This window comes from Musa acuminata, chromosome BXJ1-11, assembly GCF_036884655.1.
Source record: "Musa acuminata AAA Group cultivar baxijiao chromosome BXJ1-11, Cavendish_Baxijiao_AAA, whole genome shotgun sequence".
NCBI classification, from domain to species: Eukaryota; Viridiplantae; Streptophyta; class Magnoliopsida; order Zingiberales; family Musaceae; genus Musa; species Musa acuminata.
Window position 1 is genome coordinate 24,717,627 of NC_088337.1, and position 23,976 is coordinate 24,741,602.

The 23,976-nt window shown below is 37.3% G+C and overlaps 2 protein-coding genes and 1 pseudogene across 2 annotated transcripts; 2 read left to right on the top strand and 1 right to left on the bottom strand.

Annotated features, from left to right (window-relative positions):
* Window positions 1-1,380: 1,380 nt before the first annotated feature.
* On the top strand, window positions 1,381-7,477 carry LOC135597338 (calreticulin-3-like). The gene is made up of 14 exons (XM_065090138.1): window positions 1,381-1,543; window positions 2,589-2,696; window positions 2,841-3,033; window positions 3,383-3,641; window positions 3,746-3,802; window positions 3,874-3,921; window positions 4,141-4,227; window positions 4,313-4,370; window positions 6,096-6,163; window positions 6,295-6,390; window positions 6,472-6,528; window positions 6,761-6,862; window positions 7,106-7,141; window positions 7,230-7,477. Exons 1-14 carry the CDS (start codon window positions 1,417-1,419, stop codon window positions 7,239-7,241), a joined length of 1,308 nt encoding a protein of 435 aa, XP_064946210.1. The 5' UTR covers window positions 1,381-1,416; the 3' UTR covers window positions 7,242-7,477.
* A 1,131-nt stretch (window positions 7,478-8,608) lies between these two features.
* LOC135597337 (transcription factor RF2a-like) lies at window positions 8,609-19,948 on the top strand. Its single transcript, XM_065090136.1, has 5 exons — window positions 8,609-9,131; window positions 9,292-10,159; window positions 14,042-14,174; window positions 18,732-18,816; window positions 19,280-19,948. Exons 2-5 carry the CDS (start codon window positions 9,471-9,473, stop codon window positions 19,717-19,719), a joined length of 1,347 nt encoding a protein of 448 aa, XP_064946208.1. The 5' UTR covers window positions 8,609-9,131; window positions 9,292-9,470; the 3' UTR covers window positions 19,720-19,948.
* A 736-nt stretch (window positions 19,949-20,684) lies between these two features.
* On the bottom strand, window positions 20,685-22,554 carry LOC135597339 (RHOMBOID-like protein 13; annotated as a pseudogene).
* Window positions 22,555-23,976: the final 1,422 nt, after the last annotated feature.

Genomic DNA, 23,976 nt, shown 5'->3' on the forward strand with positions numbered 1-23,976 from the left:
CACGTATACTTCTTAAAAACATAGATATATCTAATTAAATAAATTAAAATTATTATACTAATCCAAAAATAAAATTTTAATAATTAAATTAAATATTAAAATTTACTTAAGCTTAAGATATCAATATAAATCAAATAATCATTCTAATATCACAAAATAATTATCATTATTTATCAATCATGAAATTTTGAAATTAAACCATCATATCATAAAATTATAATAATCTTAACATTAATATTTCAAAATATAAATCAAAACTAGTTTAAAAAAAGAAAGGATCTTACCTCTCTTCGCTATTATCTTCTTGGGAAGTATTATCCTCAATCTACTATAATATTCATTTCTTATAGTTCACACAAAAATGGAATGTAAACTATTTACTTCATACAAATCAAATCACTCGTTAGAAAATAAATTAATTAATAATTTAATTGATTAGCAGAATTTTTAATTTATCTATGTGATTAAGAAAATCAAATTTAATCATTTTCTTAACTATAATACACAGAAGTTAATAATAAAATAATACATCATTTATAATAATTAATTTATGTTAAGGAAGAAATTATCAGTGATTACACTTTATAATCTCTCCATGGTAATTAAACTCTACTGATCTCCTTACATATTATATGCTGGGAGGTGTAGACTCCAAATATTCCAGTAATTATCTACATTATTATAGCGGCTTCTTCGTAACACTTGACATGACGCCAGCATGATTGTTATTATGTTTCGTGGCGGCCAATCAACATTATAACGGTTCCGATGCGTCTGTTACGGTGTTTATAACACGAAGACGCCGTCGTCTCGTCGAAGGACTTTGACTTCCATTTTCGTCTTTCCAAGTCTACGTCGGAGAACACGTCGATATTCACACGTGGTAGTCTCCGATTGATTAAAAGCGCTTCACAGCCTTCCCAGGAGTTGGAGATCATATGTCTACACACTTGAACGGAGAACCCAAAACTACACCTCGAAGTTGATACGTCTAATTCCCTCCACACGCCTTCTGTTCCCGGGCGCTGTGCAACACACAAGTGGATTTTTGCTGTTATCTAAAGGTTCCGGTCACGAAGACTTGCAAGTCTTCGCACACGGCGGTCGCCTCGTCACTTGGTTAGCGATTCGGCCGCATTCTCACAAGAATACCCAATTACGTGCTGTTAATCACAAAAGTGCCATGATGTGTATATGACGAAATCCATGTACAAATAAATATTTTAATAAAAGAATTATTTAATTGGTAAAAATAGAAAAGAACATTATTTTATAGACATTTTCATTTGGAGATAATTTTATTAGTGGAGGGGTAAAACTGCAGTTTATGAGTTTCGGCAGAGGCTTTAAAGAGATACCGCGTTCTATAACTATGTGCTGTCATGGCTCGGCTAGTTTCTCGGCGTTAGGCCGAAGATGGCGCAACGGCCCCTGTTGGCTCATCACCCGCTCTCAAAGCTTAAGCTAATGCTGCTGCTGCTCTCCCTCGCGCTCTTTCTTCAGCTCTCGGCATCCGAGATCTTCTTTGAAGAGCGATTCGACGGTATCGATCTTTCCGTCTCCCCAACTTTCCTTCTTTTTTGTTAGAATTTGATAGTTCCATTTCGATGCAATCCAATGATCTTTCCGTCATGGAAAGCTACAACTTGTGCTTCCTCTTTTAGAATTTCATGATTAGTCGTTTTTTTTGGGTTTCTAAACTTGGAATCGGTGAGTCACCATTTAGTTCCGAAGTTTGAGTTATGAGGAAGCAGAGGAGGCTCGAATCAAACCCATACTTGGAAGAAGATTCCTCTTTTGCTTCGTTTGGTAGCTGAAATATGCTATTGATGTCAAGCTGATGCTTGTGTCGGATGCCTGCTAGAAGACTGTTAATGGCAATCATGAACTTGAGTATGTAAAGTAGATCGTCGGATTGATTTAGTCAGAATTCTGGGCAAGTCCAAATTTTGAGATGATCATGGAAAAGCTATACTTTTTTGTTATCTCTTTTGGAATCTCATGATTAGTCAGTTCTTTTTGGTTTCAAAATTTTGACTTTAGGGTGATGAGAAGCAAGAGGAGACCCGGGTGATTACCATTATCAGAAAAAGATTTATTTTTTCCTTCATTTGATAGCTCGACTATGCTATTCATGTTAAGATGATACTAGCATCGGATTCCTACTAGAAGACTGTTGATGCCATTTATGAACCTGATCTGAAGAGTAGATCGTTGGTTTGTTTTAGTCAGAGTTCTGGACAAACCCAAAATTGAGAATGATCCTCGAAAGTTAGGTGGGGTTAGTTGTTTAAAATCTAAAAACCGTGGAATCTCTAGATCATAATTTCAATCTAAGTGTGCATTTTGTTTTGAGAAAACATATGAAGATGTTGTTTTTCTTAAACTGTGCTTTGTGGAAACTGTTCTTCCATGATTTTGTATTGTCTATGTCTATATTCTGAGGTTTTGAATATTCTGAAAGCTTACTGTTTCTCTGGTATCTTGCAAGCCTAAAGGTTACCTTTTCTTAATCTTGATAATAGTTCACAAAGTTATATTGTTTCTAGTGTTTGGCTTTGATATGTTCTTTTGTATGTTTTCAAAAGATGGTTGGGAGAATCGTTGGGTAAAATCAGACTGGAAAAGGAGTGAAGGAAAAGCTGGTACTTTTAAGCATACAGCAGGAAAGTGGCCTGGTGATCCAGATGACAAAGGTGTGAAGAACCTTGCTAACTGCATGTAACATGCTCTTTAGTAGCTTTTTGACTGAAAAAAGAAATCAAAATGCCCCAAGTGGTGGATACCATTTTGCAGAATTTCTTTGTTTATTTGTCAACAATGACAATTGTTCCTTTCAGGAATACAAACATACACAGATGCCAAGCATTTTGCAATATCTGCAAAATTTCCAGAATTTAGTAACAAGAACAGGACACTGGTGGTCCAATACTCTCTCAGGTTTGAGCAGGACATTGAATGTGGTGGAGGTTATATCAAGCTTCTTTCTGGATATGTCAATCAGAAAAAATTTGGTGGGGATGCTCCGTACAGGTTTGTTATTTTATCATCAACAAATTTGTTAACTGTTACATTGACTGTTTTTTGTATCACTGCAAAACTACAGAATTGCTTTTTTCACTTTTTCACTAAACGGATTGTATGCATTGATCATAAAGTTCAGTGATATTTGAGTGACTAGGTTTATCCTAATGCATCATGGGTAATGAAATTATCCTTGTATGAAGATATATTCTTTTGTCTTGCCTGCCTTTGCTCTATTGTTATTTCTTAGGTTAAGACCTGCTATTTAGGTATAAGATTATGCTAATCGAATTATGTTCTTTCTTGCTTGCTTGAAGTCGAATGTGTTGAATAATATTTTTCCCTTTTTATTATGCAGTTTAATGTTTGGGCCTGACATCTGTGGCACACAGACGAAGAAGCTCCATCTAATCCTTTCCTACCAGGGGCAAAATTATCCTATCAAAAAAGATTTAGAATGTGAGACTGACAAGCTAACACATGTGTACACATTCATTCTTAGACCTGATGCCTCTTTTAGTCTTCTTGTTGACAACCGAGAAAGAGAATCTGGGAGCATGTATACTGACTGGGATATACTTCCACCTCGAAAGATTAAAGACACTAATGCTAAGAAGGTTCGACCTTTGACTATGATGATAATACTTTATGAAATGAGGGATACCTGTCGTTTAATACATTTTTTCAGAAATCCTATAATACATGCACTTTGCTGTTTCAGCCCAAAAACTGGGATGACAGGGAATACATTGAGGACCCAGATGATGTTAAACCAGAGGTTTGCTACATTTCGAATAATTTAACTCTTGGTATGGTTGATGATTTTCTAATTTTTGCCACCTATTATAGGGATATGATTCAATTCCAAAAGAAATTCCTGATCCAAAGGCAAAAAAGGTATGCCTCCAAAAGCTTGGAACTCATTTTATAATGCACAAGTTGCATTTTGGGAATCATCATGTTCTCCATGCAAGGATTAATAATATCAGGAAGTTTTAGCTCATTGATGACATGATCATATGTTTTGAAGTTGATTCTTTTTAAACAGCTATCAGTTTTTTTTTTTTTTTTTTTAACTATGAGGCTTAATTATTTTGGCGTTATCTTTTCGATCAGCCTGGCACATGGGATGATGATGATGATGGAATATGGAGACCACCAAAAATACCAAATCCAGCTTACAAGGGACCATGGAAACGCAAGGTTCATTGTTTCAGTAGAAATTAGTGATTTTGTGTCATGTAGATGTTATAAGTTATGTTTCTCATCCATGATTCTGGGTTCACAGAAGATCAAGAACCCAAATTACAAAGGAAAATGGAAGACCCCATGGATTGATAATCCTGGTAAGATAAGCAACATATCAAATTACTGTCTTATTCGTAGTCCAATGAGAAAATACATCAATTTTGGAGTAGTAGCATGTTTTGTTTTCCTAATATTTTGAATAAGTTGAAATTGGTACTACTTAACAGCTGCTTATTTTATTGCATGGAAAACCTAATTCTTTACATTTAATGGACTATTGAACCATGGATAGCCTAAGACCTTCAAAATTTAGGGCAAGTATTTTTGGATGACAAAGAAAATAAAATGTGTAAGAATTTCCATATATACCTGATTTTCATGTTGTGAGGAAACATTTTTCTTGATATATTTTCTAGTGATAAACATAAAATATTTACTATTTATGGGGGTTGAAAATGCAATATAAGGAAGAAATTACTCATGAAGGAATAGCCTATTATAATTATGAGCATTAGTAAAAATCTTCTTGATTGCTACTCCATTCTTTTATATTGCAAAGGCATGTTTGCCCTAATGCTTTCGAGCACCCTCCTAGATAATTTGACATTTCTCATATTCTATATGATTGATACTTGAAAATTAAGTCATCCAAAGCCCATAATGCCAAGCAAAACATCCAATATAGTGAACTCACCACCTCCTCCAAATGTCGTATCTTTGTCTATTGCAAGGTTCTCAATTATGTATGTCGATAGTGTACTGTTCAATGTATAGAGTGTACCTGTACATCTATAGGTATTGTGTTTTGGAAAATTCCTGAAAAAAGGTTGGAAAATTTTAAAAAATGGTCTAGTACAGGACTCTACTGCCCTTTACCGAGCAGTGTAGGCCCTATATCAGGCATACCAATATTATACAGGCCATGCTCCGGATGATAAAGACCCTGTGTTGGGCATACTATCCAGTTTGTCCTAGTCCACATACTGGTAGGCTATTAGACTAGTAAATACTACACATACCATACCATGTTATACTGCAAACCTTGATGGTTAATATACATGATATACAACTTCTGCCAGAAAAGTAAAAGAGAAAAAGTTGTTTTGTCATTCCTCTGTTACTAAGAAAGTAAAAGGAAACATCGTTAATCATGGAAGCTCATTAGGACGCCAAATGACATCACTGAGAAGCTCCTCTTGATTGCCCACCTCTATGTGACATTGTGGAGGTAAGATGGTATTGTGCCCCCTACTGATCACAAGGTGAGAAAAGAGAATGCTATTGTGTCCCCATAAGACTGGTAGTTCTAGTAACGTTCTTACCCAGCATGTAGTTGAATGTGACATGCTAAGGAAATTCAAAGGGAACAATTTTGGGGTTACCTTTGATATGACATTTTCTATAACTATCTGTCATTTCCATTGAAGAACATTAATTTTTAATGCAACTTTTAGTCATGCAGCCTTCCATTGGTGATATTTTTTTCCTTTTCCTTAAAGCCTTAGAAAGCTAAATCTAAAGAGTTATGCATTCCGCAAATGCATCAAAAACTTTTAATAGCAAGTAAACAAGTTCATTTCCATAAATCCGGTTAAAAATTTGTAATGATTTGTTTTATCAGTTATCTTAAGTTTTGAAGAATCAAATGGAGTAATCTGTTTCTCTTTGTTTCATCCATCTTGCTCTTGTCTTTGTGTTTCAAAATAATCAAATACAATTCTTTTTTTAAAATCATTTCAACAAAATATTTCTCCATTGTAAAGATAATATTTTGACAATTATTTTAAGTTATATGGCTACACTAACCTTTATGTTTTCATCAGAGTTTGAAGATGACCCAGATCTCTATGTGCTGAAGCCTTTAAAATATATTGGTATTGAAGTATGGCAGGTAACGATTGCAAGCTTGTTCATTTATTCTGATGATGTTTGCCTTTGATTGTTGTCTTATGTCTATATATGTGACTTCTGCCTGATGTGGAGCTGAATGATGCATAACTTGTAAGCTAAATGACAACGCAGGTAAAGGCCGGTTCAGTATTTGACAACATCTTGATATGTGATGATCCAGATTATGCAAAGGAGGTTGCACATGAGACTGTTCTTAAGAATAGAGAGGTGGGCTTGCCTATTCTTTGTTGTCGATGGCTTTCAATGTAATCCATTTCCTCCTGATTTTTGTCTTTGTTTCTAATTCAGATCGAGAAGGAGGCCTTTGAGGAAGCAGAGAAAGTAAGGAATGCTAAAGAAGAAGAGGTGATGATTATTCTTTTCGAAATGCATTTTCATTATTCTCTTCTCCATTAACCTAATGACTACAGCAAATCATGAAGACCCTACCATTTGCAGCAGCTATATGGACCAGTCCCTGCCATTTAGCTCAGTTTTGGGCTTCTCCTTTAGATGTTTTCTCCATTAGCTGCTCATTTTGCTTGCTTGTTACCTGCAGTAACAGTGTAACATAATTGATTGTTTTTTCTTTGTACAGGATGCTCAAAAGGCAAGAGAGGAAGGTGAGAATAGGAAAAGAGAGAGGGGACACGATCGACATTACCATGACAGGGAGAGATACAAGGATAGGTACAAAAGGGTATGTCTATATTCTCTCCTAACCCAGAAATTTACCAATATCCATAATGCAGATCTCACAATTTTTTTGCTTGGCCCCATTATGTCATATGAGACTATTACCAGATGACTGTCTCTAATTTATATTGAGATGGAACCATGTAATTCAATGTCAGAAATCTACAATTGTTACTCCAGTTAAAAGAGTTTTCTGACTTCAAAATTCAACTAAAATGTTTTCCTAACTTGAATTTCTGATGTGCAGCGTCATCATAGAGATTACCTAGATGATGATTATCATGTAAGTCCTAAATCTCCTTTCTTTCATTACTTTCATTCTCACTTGGTGTCTTTGTGATTCAACTGTCACTGCACTGTTTTAATTGCAGGATGAACTATAAAACCATGCATCAATTCATGGAAAGGAGTTTGGTATTGTTACTGGGTGAAGTGACTGCTGGAAATGATGATGAATGTTCTCTAAACAAATATTATGTTGGAAGTTTTGAACTCAATAAAATTTCTGTCCTTGAAATGGATGACAGTTCATGTGGACTTATCTATATCAAGTTCATGTGATGTATGGATGACAAAGGCTGATTTTATGACACTAGTTAATCTTGCCTAGATTATTCAAGATGTCACAATGTCATTCTTCATACTTTTTTACTTCCAATCTTTGTTGATCAAACTGCCTTCTCTGAATTGCAATAGGATTACAGAGTAATATGATCACCCTTTGTTTTCTGTTCATCATTTGATCTTAAAATATTGTTGAGCCCTAATGTTCGAGCTATTTGGAGAGTCAGCTAAATCTTTGATAATATCACAAGTCAATCTAAGAGAAATACATATATTTAAGAACGGTTCAAATTATCATCATTTTGCTTTTTAAAATTCCATATTAAATGCCTTATATGAGAATTACATTCTCATCATTCTCTATGAAAGCAAAATTTTCACTACATAGCACAACCCATTTGGAATCACATACTCAACAAAAAAGGCTCCCCAGTCAAAATGTATTAGTTTCGTATATGCATACTTATAAATGTATTTATCCCTTCGAATTTTAATATAGTATATAATATATACTCCTCAAATAGATTTGTTAGCATCCATCAAATAAATTATAGGATTGAAAAATACTACTTTTATTAATTTTATCAACAATTCATTCCCTATTTCTTTATCTTTTTTCACATTAATTTTATTTCTTTGTAATATTTAGATGATCATGAGTAAGATTGCTCTTATCAACTCGGGAAAGTTTTTTTTTTTTTTTTCACTAAGCCATCTAATTTTATATTTTTAAAATTTTATGTTAAACATATGTTTACTTTTTCAGATTTTTTTAATTTTATATTTGATGTCTTTATTTTCACTAATACCTTAAAATACCTCATATTTTATGATCAATTCCAACTTGATGAATCGATAAATCTATTATAGTATATAAAATCAATCAATCCAGTTGAACCTGTATATCTATCAATCTGAAAAGTTAAAAAGATTATTTTTTTAATGAAAATTATGTTTCCTTTTGTATTTTACCATGCACTTTATTTTTGGAAACAAATATAAATATAAAGTGGATATTCTCCATCCACTGAGATATGGATTCTATTCGTGGCAGCAGTCGTGACATCATTATATGATCGGGCTCGAACGGCCCAATCTCACTCACGTGGAAATCACGTGCCAGCATCAGGATGTCGCTATAACCGTTGGATCCTTCATTCGGCGTTCGTGCACAACTCCTAAAGGAAAACCCCCCTCAAACACGTGGCACAAGTCACTCTTCCCTACGGCGACAAGTGGGAGGCTGTTTCCTGTATGGGGTGTGCATCTTGGGGAATGCGTTAAGGCTTCGAGCGGAGTGCGTTCGGCTTCGCTCTCCCGCAGAGTTCTTCCAAATCCACCTCCTTGTCGCTCGCAGAGATATTCCATAGTGAGGGTTTTAATCGGATCCTATGTGCGTCCATTTACTCGGTGGGGTTTTCCTACGGAAGCTATGTGGTGATGCTCATCTCCTCTGTTCTCCTGCCCCGTAAAGCATTCCCAGGTTTCCCAGCATCACTTCTTTCAGATTCGTCTTTGCGGTGGAGCTCATTGCGTTCTCGTTCTCCGGGCTCGCAAGAATCAGCTCTTTGCTGCATTGGAGCGTTCATCGCGTCTCAGCAGGCCCGCTTCCTTGAAAGCGGCCACCTTTTCTCGCATCTGGAATCGCAGATCTCCGCGTTCGAGGGTTCGGAGGCCTCGTCCCTGCGGCCTGTTTCTAGGACTCTTTGGTTCGATCTCTTCCCTTTCTTTCTTTCGCTGTTGCTTCTTTTTCGTCTTCGATTCGGTGCCGTTTGGATCTTGAGAAGTCTTTATCATTTGCCGAGAAACGTAGTCATCGGATGTTTCTTCTGTTAATTTTCGCCTCTGTGTTTTCTTGACGTCGACCAGATTTTGAGGCGATTGTCCACAAAAGGAAGGATTTTTTCCTTTATTTTGAGGAGTTACGGATCTGCGATCGCGGGGCTTCTATCTGTGTTCTCGATTCTAACTTGGTTTCCGGGTATTGCACTGGATTCTCTGAGAAAGGTGGTACGTTTGTGGTTGTGGAGCTTTCGAGATCCATAGTTATGGACAAGGACAAGTCGCCAGCGTCTGGTGGAGGAGGCGGAGGTAGCGGTGGTGGTTTTCCGTCCCATTCATCCCGATACGCTCCCTTCGGCTCATCTTCGGGCAGTTTCGGCTTTATTGGCGATCATCCCTCGGCCTCTTCTTCCTCTCAGCCACCTCCAGATTCTGGCCAATTTGGTCACGCGACGCGATCGGACGCTGAGCGGTTCAGCTATGACGTCAGTCGGATGCCGGATTTCCCTCCAAGAAATCCCGGTCACCGCCGAGCACACTCGGAAATACTTAGCCTCCCAGATGATATCAGCTTCGACGGTGACCTCGGTGTCGTGGGATCCTATGATGGGCCTTCGCTGTCTGATGAGACCGAGGAGGACCTCGTCTCCATGTACATGGATGTGGAGAAGTTCAGTTCCGGTGCTACCTCTTCTGGTCTGTCCATTGGTGAGTCTTCACTGCCCGTGCTCTCTCCTGTTCAGGCTCCCTCTGAGGGTGAGAATGTGGCCTTGGGCTCTACTGAGAGACCGAGGATAAGGCACCAGCATAGCCAATCTCTGGATGGTTCTACTGCAATCAAGCCAGAGCTCCTGATGTCTGGTGGTGAAGGGCCGTCATCCGTGGAGGCGAAGAAGGCTATGTCCGCTGCAAAACTTGCTGAACTGGCTCTTGTGGATCCAAAGCGTGCAAAGAGGTTTCTTTTTCATATAAATCCTTTATTTTCCTTTAATTTATTTATGAGGCTATTTCCCATTTTAATTGTTGGTTTGTAAGTTTTAGTTGAAATTGAAGCCAAGGACATGATATATTAGTCTTTTATCTCTTGGCATGTCATGTTTACCAACTTGTTTCCAGACACTTTGCCTGGATCTTGCTATTGGGATATTGCTGGCCCTTCCTAGTTTAAGGGAACATTGGCACATAAGAGAAAAAGAAAACGTTTCAATCCAAATTAATTGATTTTTTCCTTTTTCTCTAGTACATCTGAGTGAATCCAGAGCCATCCAAGTTATTCTCTTGCTGAGATGTTGCAGTATTTTCATGTTCTGCATTTTCTGCCCTCATATGTATTTAGCAATGTGATGCATACATATATTGCAGAGGATGGCAACTTTTGAAACTTGAACTTGCACAGCATAGCTCCACTTCCATAGCTGTGATTACTTATTCTGAACTGTGTTATTTGATGACCCTCAGACCATGCATATGACTTGCAAAATGTTTCTGTCAGATTAATAGTTTTAGCCGTTTAATATTCTTTGGCCATTTTAGTATGAAAATCTTGTTGTTGCATACTTAATCGGTTTAGTTGATGTTTGACCAGTAAGAGAACATTAAACTCGTCCACATCAAGCTTTCAGATAACAGCAAGAATGAACCATGTTATTCCTTGTCATTAGTACATAACCTCTATGCTAACTTTTTCTGCCATAATAGGCTTCTTTAGATGAGCAAATTATCAACTTCCACTAACATTTTCAAGTTGCACGTACCATAATGAACTCCTTTAAATGAACTGATGAAAAACTTCTTTCGGTATGTTTATATCCATTGACTCTACTGATTAAAGCTTTTTATTGGTATAGTCAAAGGCACAAGACCTTAGAAAACATCAAGGTGCCAAAACGCTCGAGGCGCTATGCCCTCACCTGAGCAAAGCAAGTTTTTCACTAATATTAAAATTATAAAAAATATAATTTGGAAAAATATGATCACTAAAATAAAATTTTATAAAAAATGTGTTCCATATCATTTCATATTTCAAAAAGTCACCACTAAAACATCAAATTACATTAATCTAAATCACCAAAAACACTAATGGTGACAAATTCAATCCTTCAAACAATTTATAGGCTATATCAACAAAATCTAACTATTATTTATGATTAACATTACAAGAAAAAGAAATAGAGTAGGAAGGGGAGAAGTAGGGAAGAAGCAAGGGGTTATTTGGGGAAGAAGCAGAGGTGGTATAGGGAAGGAGAGAGAGAAGCAAGGGAAGAGGGTTGTTAATTGGGAATTGGTAGGGGAGTTATCAGGGAGGAGGAGGAGGAGGCTGAGGAGGGAGGGGAACTGGGGCTGTTGGGAAGGCTCAACAACCAGTGTTGATAGTGGAAGAGAAAGAGGGATTGGGAGGAGGGAGAGGGAGAAGGCTATCGGGATCTGGGGAGGTTGTTGATTGAAGGTGAGGCCTTTTTTAGGAGGGGACGAGGAGGATGAGGAGTAGGAAGGAGGGCAAGGGAGCTGTCGAGGAGGCTTGGCATGGGGAGACCGCAAAGGAGAGGAGAAAGAAGGAGAACAATAGCGAGAGAGCGAGGAGGGGGAGGCATGTCATCAACAGTGGGAGAGAGGAACTATGATCATCACAACATCCGAGGAGGTAGACAATGTGGGGAAGGTGGAGGCAGTGGAGTACGTTGAGCTCCTAGTGGAAGGAGTGTTGGAGGTGCTCCCAGGGCGGCGGAGCTTGAGGGCAGCGACGGAGGAGTCCACAGGCAACCAAGGCAGAGACGGGATCACTTAGGGTTCGTGGGGTTTGCAATTGGTGGTGGTTGAGTGGGTTTAGGTGTTATTTGGCTTGGTTGAACTAAACCCGAACCAATTAGTTCGGTTTAGGCATGCCTGTGGGCAACGCCTAAGTAAAATGTCTCACCTGAGATATCTTGAGGCATGCCTCACCTCTCATCACTCGGACGCCTAGGTGAGTGCCAAGCATCTCATGACAATATCGCCTTTTATGTTATTTAATTTAATGATAGAAATATCTGACAACATATGTTAAAAGCTGTTCCTTCTGACATGTCTAAATCACAAAGTTAACCCCAAATCTTATATGGATCTCCATCATCTTTTGATAGAACTTTCAGCAAGTCCAACTTTGCCATGACTGAAATATTTAATGTTGTTGTGGCATGTTTTTGATTTCGAGCGATTTCTATGTAACTTTGCAGTACCTGCAGGTTTTAGTTCGGTGGTTTCATCTTGAAACATAAATTCTATACCTGACCTCTAATAGTATTGTCTCTTTTGGATGGTAACTTCAGTTTGTGATAGTGCCCTTTAAGGTGACTGCAGCTTTTGTGTAGCATGCTAATCTAATTGGCATGCTTTGTTTTTGTAGCTTTTCCTATGTCTCCCTGATGACCTCTCAAATAACAACTCCCTTTTCATGTAAGCTTAAGTTGTTGGACCCAATATCTTGTCGCTGTGAGTCAGCTACTTCACATGCAGGTATTTGTTCTTTTTTTTTTTTTTTCTTTTTGACCATTGGTTCCCCAACTACTGATTAGAAGACATGCAGATAGTTCTAAGAATGACCCATTTTAGCTCTTGCTGCTGATTTAGTGAGACATAATGTTTGTTTGGTAGTCATGCTTCATTTTTTTAGCCTTGATTTGAAGTTACTTCATAATTTGTAATGGCTACACACATAAATACACTACTATAAGGTTGTACATTTGATTTTTGTGATATTGCCATCAAGAAGCACTTGTTTGATATCCAACCATTCCACATCTCTTATAGATTAACTAGGCCAATGCTACATTGTTATACGATGGGTTAGTGACCTTACCTCTAGCCACTAGGATAAATCTTGCACCCTTAATTGTTGTTGACCACTTTCCATTCCTTGGGTTAGCTTCACTATCTCTTAAATTAATCTTATGCAAGGAGTTTCCCACTCCAATGCTATGCTTCATGGCTACAATTGTCAAGCTGTAGTTGGTGAAAATGAGTGGTATGTGATTCTGTTTGTGAGTCTTGTACTTTTGTAATATCCTTTTTGAAGAGACTTCAAGTCCTATTGCTATTCTAAATCAAAGTGCCTTTCTTTTGGAATATCCATTTTTAATATGATATTTTAATTCGAGGAGCAACCACGACATGATGCATTGAGCTACTTGCAAGATTTTGTGGTGTTAAATTTATTGAGATCTTTAATCCTATTTATGTATTATGTATTTGCTAATATCTCCCAAAGAGAATGTTTGATGTTCTACCTCTCTCTCTTGGATTCTCTATGGTGGTATCTCGTACTAGATCTTTTGCTGTTTGGTTTTGTCCTCTTACAAACTAAAAGGTGTATATGGTAGGTTCTGGTTGACACTCTTACCTATAGCAAATCATGTTTCCTACTAAAGTATTGAGATTTTTGGACTTCAAATAGGAGGATATGCTCTTTGTCCTCTTCCATCCTTGTCTTATTTTCTACAAGGCAACTGGTTGTTTCTACATGATAGGTAAGGCATAAGTGACGGGTTGCACTTTTTATTATTGGCCATATTGTCATTATTCTACACCCAAAATATCAGCTACAAATTTAGCGAAGGAAGGAATGTCATGTGTACAATGTCGTAGTTCTAACTGGATAACTATTCAAGTGCACAGTATTCTGTCGTACTCAAACAAGGTTTTTATGTGCAAACTCTTTAAATTTTCCACCCTAGTAGTTAACTTTTATGTTTACAAAAGACCTTTCTCATTTAAAGATACTATTAATTGCTGAAACATTCACACTGGTCACACTAGTCACCCTGTTTTAATTGCTAAAGATAGGTTTCATGTTTTGTTATAGGATTTTGGCAAACAGACAGTCAGCTGCAAGATCTAAAGAAAGGAAGATGAGATACATTGCAGAGCTTGAGAGGAAGGTGCAGACTCTCCAAACTGAAGCAACAACATTGTCTGCTCAATTGACAATGCTACAGGTACTTCAGTTGGAAGTTTCTTCATTCTGCGGATTCTTAATCTTAGATTTCCAGAAAACTTTAAGACAGAACAGCTAGATGAATACAAGGGAGTAACTTGAATCACATTATATTTATCCATTTTCGAGATGGATAATCGGAAGTTGGGAGCATGGAACAGAAAGCAGGACGTTTACTTTGACAAGGACTCTCATTCATTTTTCAAATTATAATTACTGGTAGTTTTATATTGATAAATTTTCAATTTAGTATAGGTATGCACCACTAATTTACAACAATAACAAGGAGCAACATCCAAATTTTTTAGAAGCATTAATTAAACATTGTAGCTAGAAGCCAGAAATTTAATTTCTTGTTCATTGGTATATGAGGAGAGTGCAAAACACAAAATGTGATATTGGTTCAATGTTCTCATGATTCATAATCCACCATGATGAAGAAACACATTCTGTAGGTTTCTTGACATTTGGTCTTTTAACCATTCATGTGGTTGTTTTGTGGTGCCTTACATTCACTGTACTAGTGTACTAGGGAATGAGATCTGCCTCTCAGAGTCAACCTCAAACAGAGCATGGATCCTTGATATGTGATCTTTTAAGCTACTGAGTTGGGTACTGGTTCTCAATAATATATTTGGTTCCAGTTCCGGAACCACCTTTTTTTAAAAAGAATTAAAATTTTATAATTCCAGGAACCGAACCGCCAGAACTGTCAATTCCAGTTTCTAATAGGTTTGTTTCTGGTTCGTACCGAACCGTGGTCGGGTCTACTTGGATGTAATTGGATCTGTATATTCAATACTTAATCAATAAATATGTAAATATTCTCCATTGTTTTCTAGTTTTAATCTAAACTTGTCACTACTGGTTGATATATGGTAACATAGGATGAGACTTTCATGTTTTGTGACCATAATTAAAATTGTAGGTAAATTACTATTTGTTTGTTGGTAGTTTTGCCTGGTCTAGACTTGTCCACGCTTGGTTTACAAGTATCACTTATTCCTCCCATGTGTTACCATCAGAAACTTAACCTTATAACAATTGTTTCATGTTTAAAAATATTATTTATTTGTGTGTGAAGTATATGTTACATTTGAAGGTTAATTTACATACTTGATGACGATATTAAAAACTATACATATGAACAGATCATCTATGTATTAGCAAATTATGTGACACCAGCTTAGCGCTGATGTGGTGTGGACATGGAATACTGCATGGGTCACATATTGTCCAAGAAGGTATATATTTGCCATATATATGCCATTAATGCACCACAAATTCCTTTGGATCTACATGGCCTATGCATGGTATAATGTTAGACTACACAGAAGCTATGTTGGTAATGTTGTGGCACAATGAATGTAAGGTTCATGGGTTCACATGGATGCCACATACTGTATCAGTAGCATGTCAAACACAATGTCTATAAGATTCCTTGGGGTCCACGTGTATTCTACCATGCACCATGTTAGTGCAATGTCAATCCCTCATTACTAATTTTTAACATGAGGTGGCTAACGACAAGGGTTCATTGTTTAATGGATAAAAACATAACACATAACAGAGTGAGTCTCAAAGCCATGGGTGGACAAGTGGAAAACATGCTAAATCATAGGTGGTATCTGTAGTTTATTATCGAATTAATTTTAAAGAAAATAGTCATTATGTGTAGCTGATATGCTTGTTAATTTGATGTCAACTTAGAATTTAATATCCAGAATACCCCTACCCATGGAGGGCAAAGAGTTGGAGCATTATGCAATTGTAATCGTGTTTATGTATGTTTACATGTTAAGGTGATACAGGACCATTTTGGGTTATCTCTCTCTTGAATGTTTTTATTAGTTTATGGTGTCTTCATAAGCTGTTGTACCATCTTGATGATTTTACATTAATTGTCAAAATTACAAAAGAAAGAACAAAAGGAAGATTACCCGTCACAACAGATGAAAAAAATATGATGAAATGAATGATATGCCATACTTTATGGGGTGTAATTTTTGTTATTATATGTTTATAACTTTATATTGTTCCTTATTTTTATCTTTTATTTTTTTGTTCTTGTAGTGGGATATGTAAAAAGGGGAAAGAGGTTGTAACAGGGAGCATTGATTAATGATAGAAGGAATATTTCTTTTCTACAGATTATATATAAGTGGTGTGAGGTCACAATTTTTTGCTCCGGTAAGATATCATCATCATCATGTGAGATGTGCAAGGCACAGGACATTGCCTCTAGGAGTCAATCCTTCAGTCTAAGCAAGTCTAGTAGTTATATCAGTGTTTTTAAAGGTGTTGGACCCTAAAAGGCACCAAGCTTCAATGTTCGCCAATATAAAAGTTATAAAAAATATTTTTAAGAAGAAAAATATTCATTGAAATAAATATTAGACAATACATGAGTTTAATATTATTTCATATTCAAAATATCACTACTACTTCATCGAAGTAAATTCATTTAACCATATATAAAGCACTAAAATATTACATTGTTCAAATCTACCTACAGGATTAACAATCTTAAAACTACATTTGTCATGATTTAGATGTTAAAACTATAGTGACACTTCAAAATACTAGCAGTGACAAATTTAATCCTTTAAATAATTTATAGGCTATAATTAATAAAAATTAGCTATTGTTAATAATTAATGTTAATATTAAATTTAAGAGAGATCGAGGCTATTATGAGAGAAAGAAATTGAGAAGGAAGAATTAGTGAAAAAGGAGACACGACAGCATTGGAGACACAAAGAGAGGATCCTTAGCCACAGTTTAATTGCAGCAAAGGGCTATTTGGGGGAGAAGCAAGGAGGAAGGAGAGTGAGGGGCTATTATGAAGGCTGGGGGCAATGACAAATGAGGGGAAGGAGAAAGAGGGAGAGCGACAGTGGGAGAGAAGCAACGAAGGGAGGGGGGAGAAGCACAGAGGAGGAGAGAAGGGGTAGGGAGTTGTCGGAACACTTGGTATGAGCAACGACTGATGGGGGGTAGGAGAAAGAGGGAGAGTGATAGTGGGAGGGAAGTAGAGAGGGGAGGGAGAGTGGGGAGAAGCATAGAGAAGGAGGGAAGGAGAAGGGGGTTCTTGGGGATGCTCGGTAGGGGCGTTGGCGGAGGAGGGGGAGAGACAACAAGAGGGAAGGAGAGGGGGGGAGGGGGGAGAAGCACGAAGGATGAGGAGGAAGAAAGATAGTGGGAGGGAAGTGGGGAGAAGCACATAGGAGGGAGGGGGGTGTCGAGGAGGCTTGATGGGGACGATAATGAAGGAGGAGAGAGAGAGATAGTAGAGGGAAAGATGGAGAGTGACAACGAGTTGAAAAGAGATGTGGGAGGCACAAGGGAGAGAGAGAGAGGAGGTATCACCACTATTGGAGGGTTGTGCGCAGATGCGGGGATGAGCAACGGAAATAATCGTTGAAGAGGCAGTGGGTGAAGAGGATGTGGGGAAGTGTCTAAAGAGGAGGGGGGTTGTTGGAGGATGAGGAGGGAGAGAGATAGCGGGAGGGAAGGAGAGGAGTGGGAAGTGGGGAGAAGTATGGAGGGAGGGGGGTATCGAGGAGGTTTGATGGGGACCATGACAAAGGAGGAGAGAGAGAGATAGTAGGGGGAAAGAGGAAGAGTGACAGCGAACTAGAAAGAGAGGTGGGAGGCACAACACAGAGAGAGAGAGAGAGAGAGAGAGAGAGAGCTATCACCACCACTGGAGGACTGTGCATGAATGTGGGGAGGAGCAGCGATAATCATAGGTGAAGAGGAGGCAACAATGACAAGGAGAAGCGAGCGATCTGGAGAATGAGAATAGGGTTTCTCTCTCCAGCGAGCCCACAGCACGGGTTGGGGGGTGGGACTCGTCTTGGTTGAACCGTTTGTAACATTTTAATTCAACTTAAGCTGGGTCAATTTCTATTAAGTTTCAAATTGGCAAATTGGTCTAGGCGCCTAAGCAAACACCCAAGCGCCTCTTGATATCACTGAGTTATCGTTATCTTTATTATTTCTTTTTATTTTTCATCACTATTTTTCATGGTTATTATATATCCCTTCCTCTATCTTTCTTTTCTTTTATTTTCAATTTTTTTTAAAAAAGAACTCTTCTCACCTTGAGCTTGTCCTACATCATCGGGCTTAAGGCACTTCATCTCCATTTATCTTTGTTTTGGAGGCTTATATGAGAGGTTTGAAAGTGTGAGGTCTGCAATCTAGGGATCTAACATGTTACTGTACCATATTGGCATATTGGATCCTTCTAAAGCTCTCTTGGGTTGTTTTCACCCACAAATGTTTGTCTTATTTGCCAAGCAATGTTCCATGTAATGATGCTAAGAAAAGTGGTTTAATTTGATTATGATCTTCCTAATGAATAACAAGAGAAGTATCTCCAGTTGGTTTCAAGTTCTGTTCCAATTGAATATAAGCATTTAACTTCTTTTTTTTTTTGGCCAAGTGTGGTATTCCTCATAATCTTCTAGACTTGCATATCTTTTTCCTTGACATGTGAAAGCAACACTGAGATGTGCAAGGAATTCACCAGAAATATTTCTGCCATTGACAGAGAGACACCAATGGCCTAACCGTGGAAAATAATGAACTAAAACTGCGATTGCAAACCATGGAGCAGCAGGTTCACTTGCAGGATGGTAAGGCTTTCATCATGTATGATGCTTCTCTTGTTACTTTCTTGATTAAAATTATTTTATTAAGAATGATTTATCATACTTTCATCTGTTCCTTTAGAAGGCGTTAAAGTATCATCTTACTGTCATTCATCTATTATCTATATTATGGTAATGAACTTCGTCCTCCAAAAATAATGAATTTGATGTGCCTGTGGCCTGATAATTTTCGGTTGCTTGTTCATGGGTACAGTGCAGGGTTCCTAATTTAATGCTGTTTGTGATAAGATCTGCTGAGGTGGGAGTGATTTTAGATCATGTTATTGTTCCATTTAACCTCTTAATGTCATCGTGGCTTCTCTAAACATCATTGCTATGCCCATATTAGTATCAGATTGTTATCTCCTCTATAATCAAAATGCCTCAACAATCAAATACCTTTTTATGCTCTTCAACAAATTTGACAACCTGTTATTTATCGTTGCAGCACTGAATGAAGCACTAAGAGAAGAGGTTCAGCGCCTGAAGTTGGCTACAGGCCAGATGTTGCCGAATGGCGGACAGATGGTGAACCTTGTTCCTTCTTCTTTCGGAGCAAATCAACAATTTTACCATCACAATCAAGGGATGCAGTCTCTCCTGGCAGCCCACCAACTTCAGCAACTCCAGATACATTCCCAGCATCCACAACAGCTTCTGCAGCAACCACAACAGCAGCAGCCGCTGCATTCACAAACTCCGCAGCACCAGCAACAGCCGCAGCCTCATCAGACTCAGCAGCAACCACAACAGCAGCAGCCGCTGCATCCACTAACTCTGCAGCAGCAGCGACAGCCACCGGCTGCAGACCTGAGACTGAAGGGACCATTGACTTCTCAGAACCAACTCGGGGAGATGGCATCAGACGAACAAAACGCTCGTGAGTAGAAGTTTGATTGGTTGCTGTCAAAACCTTCCTTATGAAATGTCACTTGTTTGTTTCTAGTTAATGCGAACACAATTGCCGACTGTAGTCCCTCCTCTTGGTTAGCTTACAAGTAATGGTAGTTGATGATGTTCCAGCATTCTTCATCTGGTATAGCTCATTCCATTTGGATTAATGTGTTCACCGATTTCTTCGTAGCATCTGAATCTATTCATTTTCATGTGTTGTGTAGATTTGTGTCAACTAGTTTGATGTAAGCTGACCATGTTCGATCTCCAAGAAAAAAATGCTTGGGGTTACATCAAAATGGAAATTGTTTCTATCAAAGAGCATCCGATGAAAAACCTGGCTCATTAATATTAATGGTAGACATACGCTCATGATCAAAAACATTTTAAGTGGGACTACTGATTGTAAGACCATCTAGTTTCTGCATGCTATCACAGTCATGATGGCAACAAAAAAGGGAATTCATACAAAAACAACAAAACTGGAGCAACAAAAGGAGGCAACTCATACAAAAGCAGCAAAACTGGAGCAAGAAAACAAGTCTAGATTGTCAACCTAGTTGAAAAGATCTCCAATGTCTATCCTTAAGCTGAAATACCACAGCAAAAGAAGCTCTAAGCAACCATAGAAACACCAAGGCAACTTCAATTGTTCCATGTTTTAAGAGACCACCATGAAACAAAGTATCTCCATTGATAACCCCCTATAATCAAAGGATTGAATGCTCCAGATTAACTCAGCTTCTCTGACACCAGGAGATGTCATTGCCTATCAAACCTGAACTTTCATACTAATAATTAATTAATTGGCTAGTAAACAAATGCATTAATGTTTTAGCTCACAAGAGATGCTCATCAACTTTAAGATATTGTACACTTCACAGAATGAAACAAAGTACATATATGATATGCATCCTTCATGAAAATTTTGGCTAGTTGTAGTGAAGTATGCCAACAAATGGATCCAATATAAGAAACCAAATGTTTCTATTTTGACAAAAACATATGATCTGACAAACGTATGTTCCAGATTCATAGTGAAACAATTGAAAGATGATATTCCAGTCTACATGTAGTCATGTCAACTCCAAAAAACAGTTTTTACAAGAACATGAAATAGTTGAAGTATACCCAACTCTTTTTGCAAAAAAATCGTGCTCCAACCCTAACAATGCTTATAATTGGAATTCTCTACCATCTAGATGAATGACAATCTTATAGTGTAAGAAAATTATGCTTCCTCCTGGGTATTCCAAGCAAGCAATGCTACGTAACCACCAATCATCTTGGCACAATAATGAATCCAAATGTTACACAAGTTCTGCACCTCTACCAGGTACAATATTCATCTGCAGAGTTTGGCCATTACCAGATGAAACAAAGCCGACATCAGGAAGTGAAGAATCTGTAACAGGCTCGATCTCAAGAAAGGTCAGGCCAAAACCCCAACGCACTTCAGGCTCAGTATAAACATGGGTATAAGCCATCCAAGCATTGAAACAGCCCAGTAACTATTCATGCCATGAATCAACGCCCAGGCTATTGAGTAACCAACAATAATACCTGATAAGTGGCCGATGAAACTTGCTTGGGGTACAATTATGGCTGTGAAGATCAACGATTCAAAGGCCGCAAAGCTGGAACTCCAAATAGATTCAGCTTCGAAGATGGCTGCTTCACCACCAGGATTGTCATACACCCGAAGACCACACATGAATAACCAACAGTCGTCACTCTTCTGAAGTAATCTAGCTTAAATTTCTGAATCAGAACATGGTATGTCAAGAGAACCAACACACCCGATAGCACCACCTAAACAAGAGTGTACTGGAGATAGAACTCGACACAGAGGCCCAAGTGGCCCAACTGTTCCTCCACCCCAAGGCTCTAAAGTATGCTCATGTTGAAGACTAAAAGCACCACACTGATGTGGGAGAATGTGGATGTAATGAACCTCCAATATTGTCCTTCGACCGCCAATTCATAGCTCAAGCCCACATTTCTGTAGCCAATGTTCTTCTTCTGAATGTAGACCCAAATCGAGGAGCATGTCTCGATGATACAACTACTAGCAGGTTTTTCCCATATTTTGTAAACGAGTGGCTTTCCCATCTCTATGCAATCAACTCAACAATTATAAATAAAGGGCTCAGAGCAATTCCCAAACAACTCAGAATCTACTCCTTGATGTAAGTGTGAGATATACTATCCCACAGCCCCGAAACAACAATCCCAGTGCTAAATGTCGGACAGAGATCATTCAATATAGTCCCAAATGAGAAATCGAATGCATTGCACCAAGCCGTGTACCCAAAAGACCAAACTTTTGATAATTAGATAGTCACCCCTGCGAGAATCTAACACAAATAAAGAAGGCCACTAATCAAGAATCATATGACAGACCAAAAACCCTCCAGTCTAACAAATTTCAATTTCGAAAGAGCGTTAAAACGTATAACTTGAGCTCTTGAATACGCACTCGAAGATTAACAATCGAAGGTAGCGATTCTGAATCTTCCTACGAAAAGATAAATGGGCATCAACATGTAACACTCAATAAGGAACCGAAATCACAATAAAAGGTGAAAAAAAAGAAGAAGCAAAATTGAAATCTAGGGTTGATTTTGGGGGAACAATATGGAAATTCGCAGATTGAAGATTGTTCACACCTATTGATCGAAGGGGTTTGCCGCTGGAGATCTACACGACGCCAGCAATCAGATCTTGGCTCCTTTGAATTATTTTCTTTGCTGCTCCAACATCTACGATGTTCGCCCTCCCCGATTTGATTCGAGAGGGCTTACGACACCAACCCCGGTCGATGCTTTCGGTCGGGCCACGTGTGTGACACCCAAAAGGTCGAAATAAACCGGTTCGATTCTTGGCCTAAGAACGGCAACCGATCGATTTATTCCGGTTTTTTATCTCGGTTCAATCGAATTAAATTGAATCTAGGCAGCTTTTAATTGGGTTCAACACGTTCTATGTTACTTGCACTATTAAATTGGTAGCTCTCAATATTAAAGGATGATTTTCCTAAAAAAAACTCTCTTTTTCTTTTTTGGAAAAGTATTTTTCTGTTTTTGTTTTTCCCATATGGTACTTTATATTTTTTGTATTCTGATAAATAAAAATAATTATAAATTATCTCTTAAAAATTATTTTTAGTATTTTAATTTTATATTTTTAAAAATTATATTGAGATCTTTATACTTAAAAAAGTGAAATATTTAAGTCTGTTATTTTAATAATTTTTTATTTTTTAATTTTATAAAATTATTTTTTAATCTTATATAAAAATCGTAATATTTCACATAAGTATATAGATCTTAATATACTTTTTAAAAATATAAATATTAAAATATTAAAAATAACTAATTACAAGAGGTAATATATAATTATTCATGATAAAAAATGTTATCAATTCCAAAAACCTTTCACAGTAATATATAATTAGTCTCAATATAATTAGTCATGATAAAAAAAACTAATTATATATTACTGTGAAAGGTTTTTGGAATTGATAACATTTTTTATCATGAATAATTATATATTACCTCTTGTAATTAGTTATTTTTAATATTTTAATTACAAGATCGACGCACTAGTATACTTGAATGGATCGATCTAAGCAATAGCATGATCCAATCTACGCGGTGGTTCTCTCTTCTCACCTTTAATCTCTCCCTCCTTCTCCCCTTACTGCTCCTAAGAAGTCATTTCAATCACCCCTCCCATTTATACCTCTAAGACATGAAAGGTATTTTGTTTAGGATTGCAAGTATTCATCCAAAATCTTCAACATAATGTGTTTGTTGGCTCATAATGTTTTTTTTTTATCTTTTAAGCTGGTTTTTCAATCTCAGTTTCCCCTCCCATCTAAGAGAGTCCTTATTGTGTTTGAGGACTTGTCTCATACATGTAAAATATATTACCATTCAACCCCTTGTAAAATATAAGTGTATTCCACCTTTTACAACGTTTTCATCATTTTTTCCTTTTAATAAGGTTTTGTATGTGAAAGAATATGTTGATATATGCAATGTACTTATAATGTAGACATTGTATATGCTTGATAGAATTAGAAAATTAGGTTGATAACACATTTATAATATTTTTCTATTCAGATACAATAATTTCTGTATATGTACTAAATCACTATAACTGACTTTTCTTTTTCTTTTATGTGACTTGTAACAAACACCCCAATGTCAATATTCATTTGTTGGCATCATATACAATAAAAAGAAT

Bases quoted from the DNA above. Each gene is read 5' to 3' on its own strand.
- LOC135597338 (XM_065090138.1), top strand. From the start codon at position 1,417: ATGGCGCAACGGCCCCTGTTGGCTCATCACCCGCTCTCAAAGCTTAAG. The intron at 3,034-3,382 runs GTTTGTTATTTT...TTTATTATGCAG, and splicing joins GGTGGGGATGCTCCGTACAG to TTTAATGTTTGGGCCTGACA. The intron at 4,228-4,312 runs GTTCATTGTTTC...CTGGGTTCACAG, and splicing joins AGGGACCATGGAAACGCAAG to AAGATCAAGAACCCAAATTA.
- LOC135597337 (XM_065090136.1), top strand. From the start codon at position 9,471: ATGGACAAGGACAAGTCGCCAGCGTCTGGTGGAGGAGGCGGAGGTAGC. The intron at 14,175-18,731 runs GTACTTCAGTTG...TGCCATTGACAG, and splicing joins CTCAATTGACAATGCTACAG to AGAGACACCAATGGCCTAAC. The intron at 18,817-19,279 runs GTAAGGCTTTCA...TTATCGTTGCAG, and splicing joins GCAGGTTCACTTGCAGGATG to CACTGAATGAAGCACTAAGA.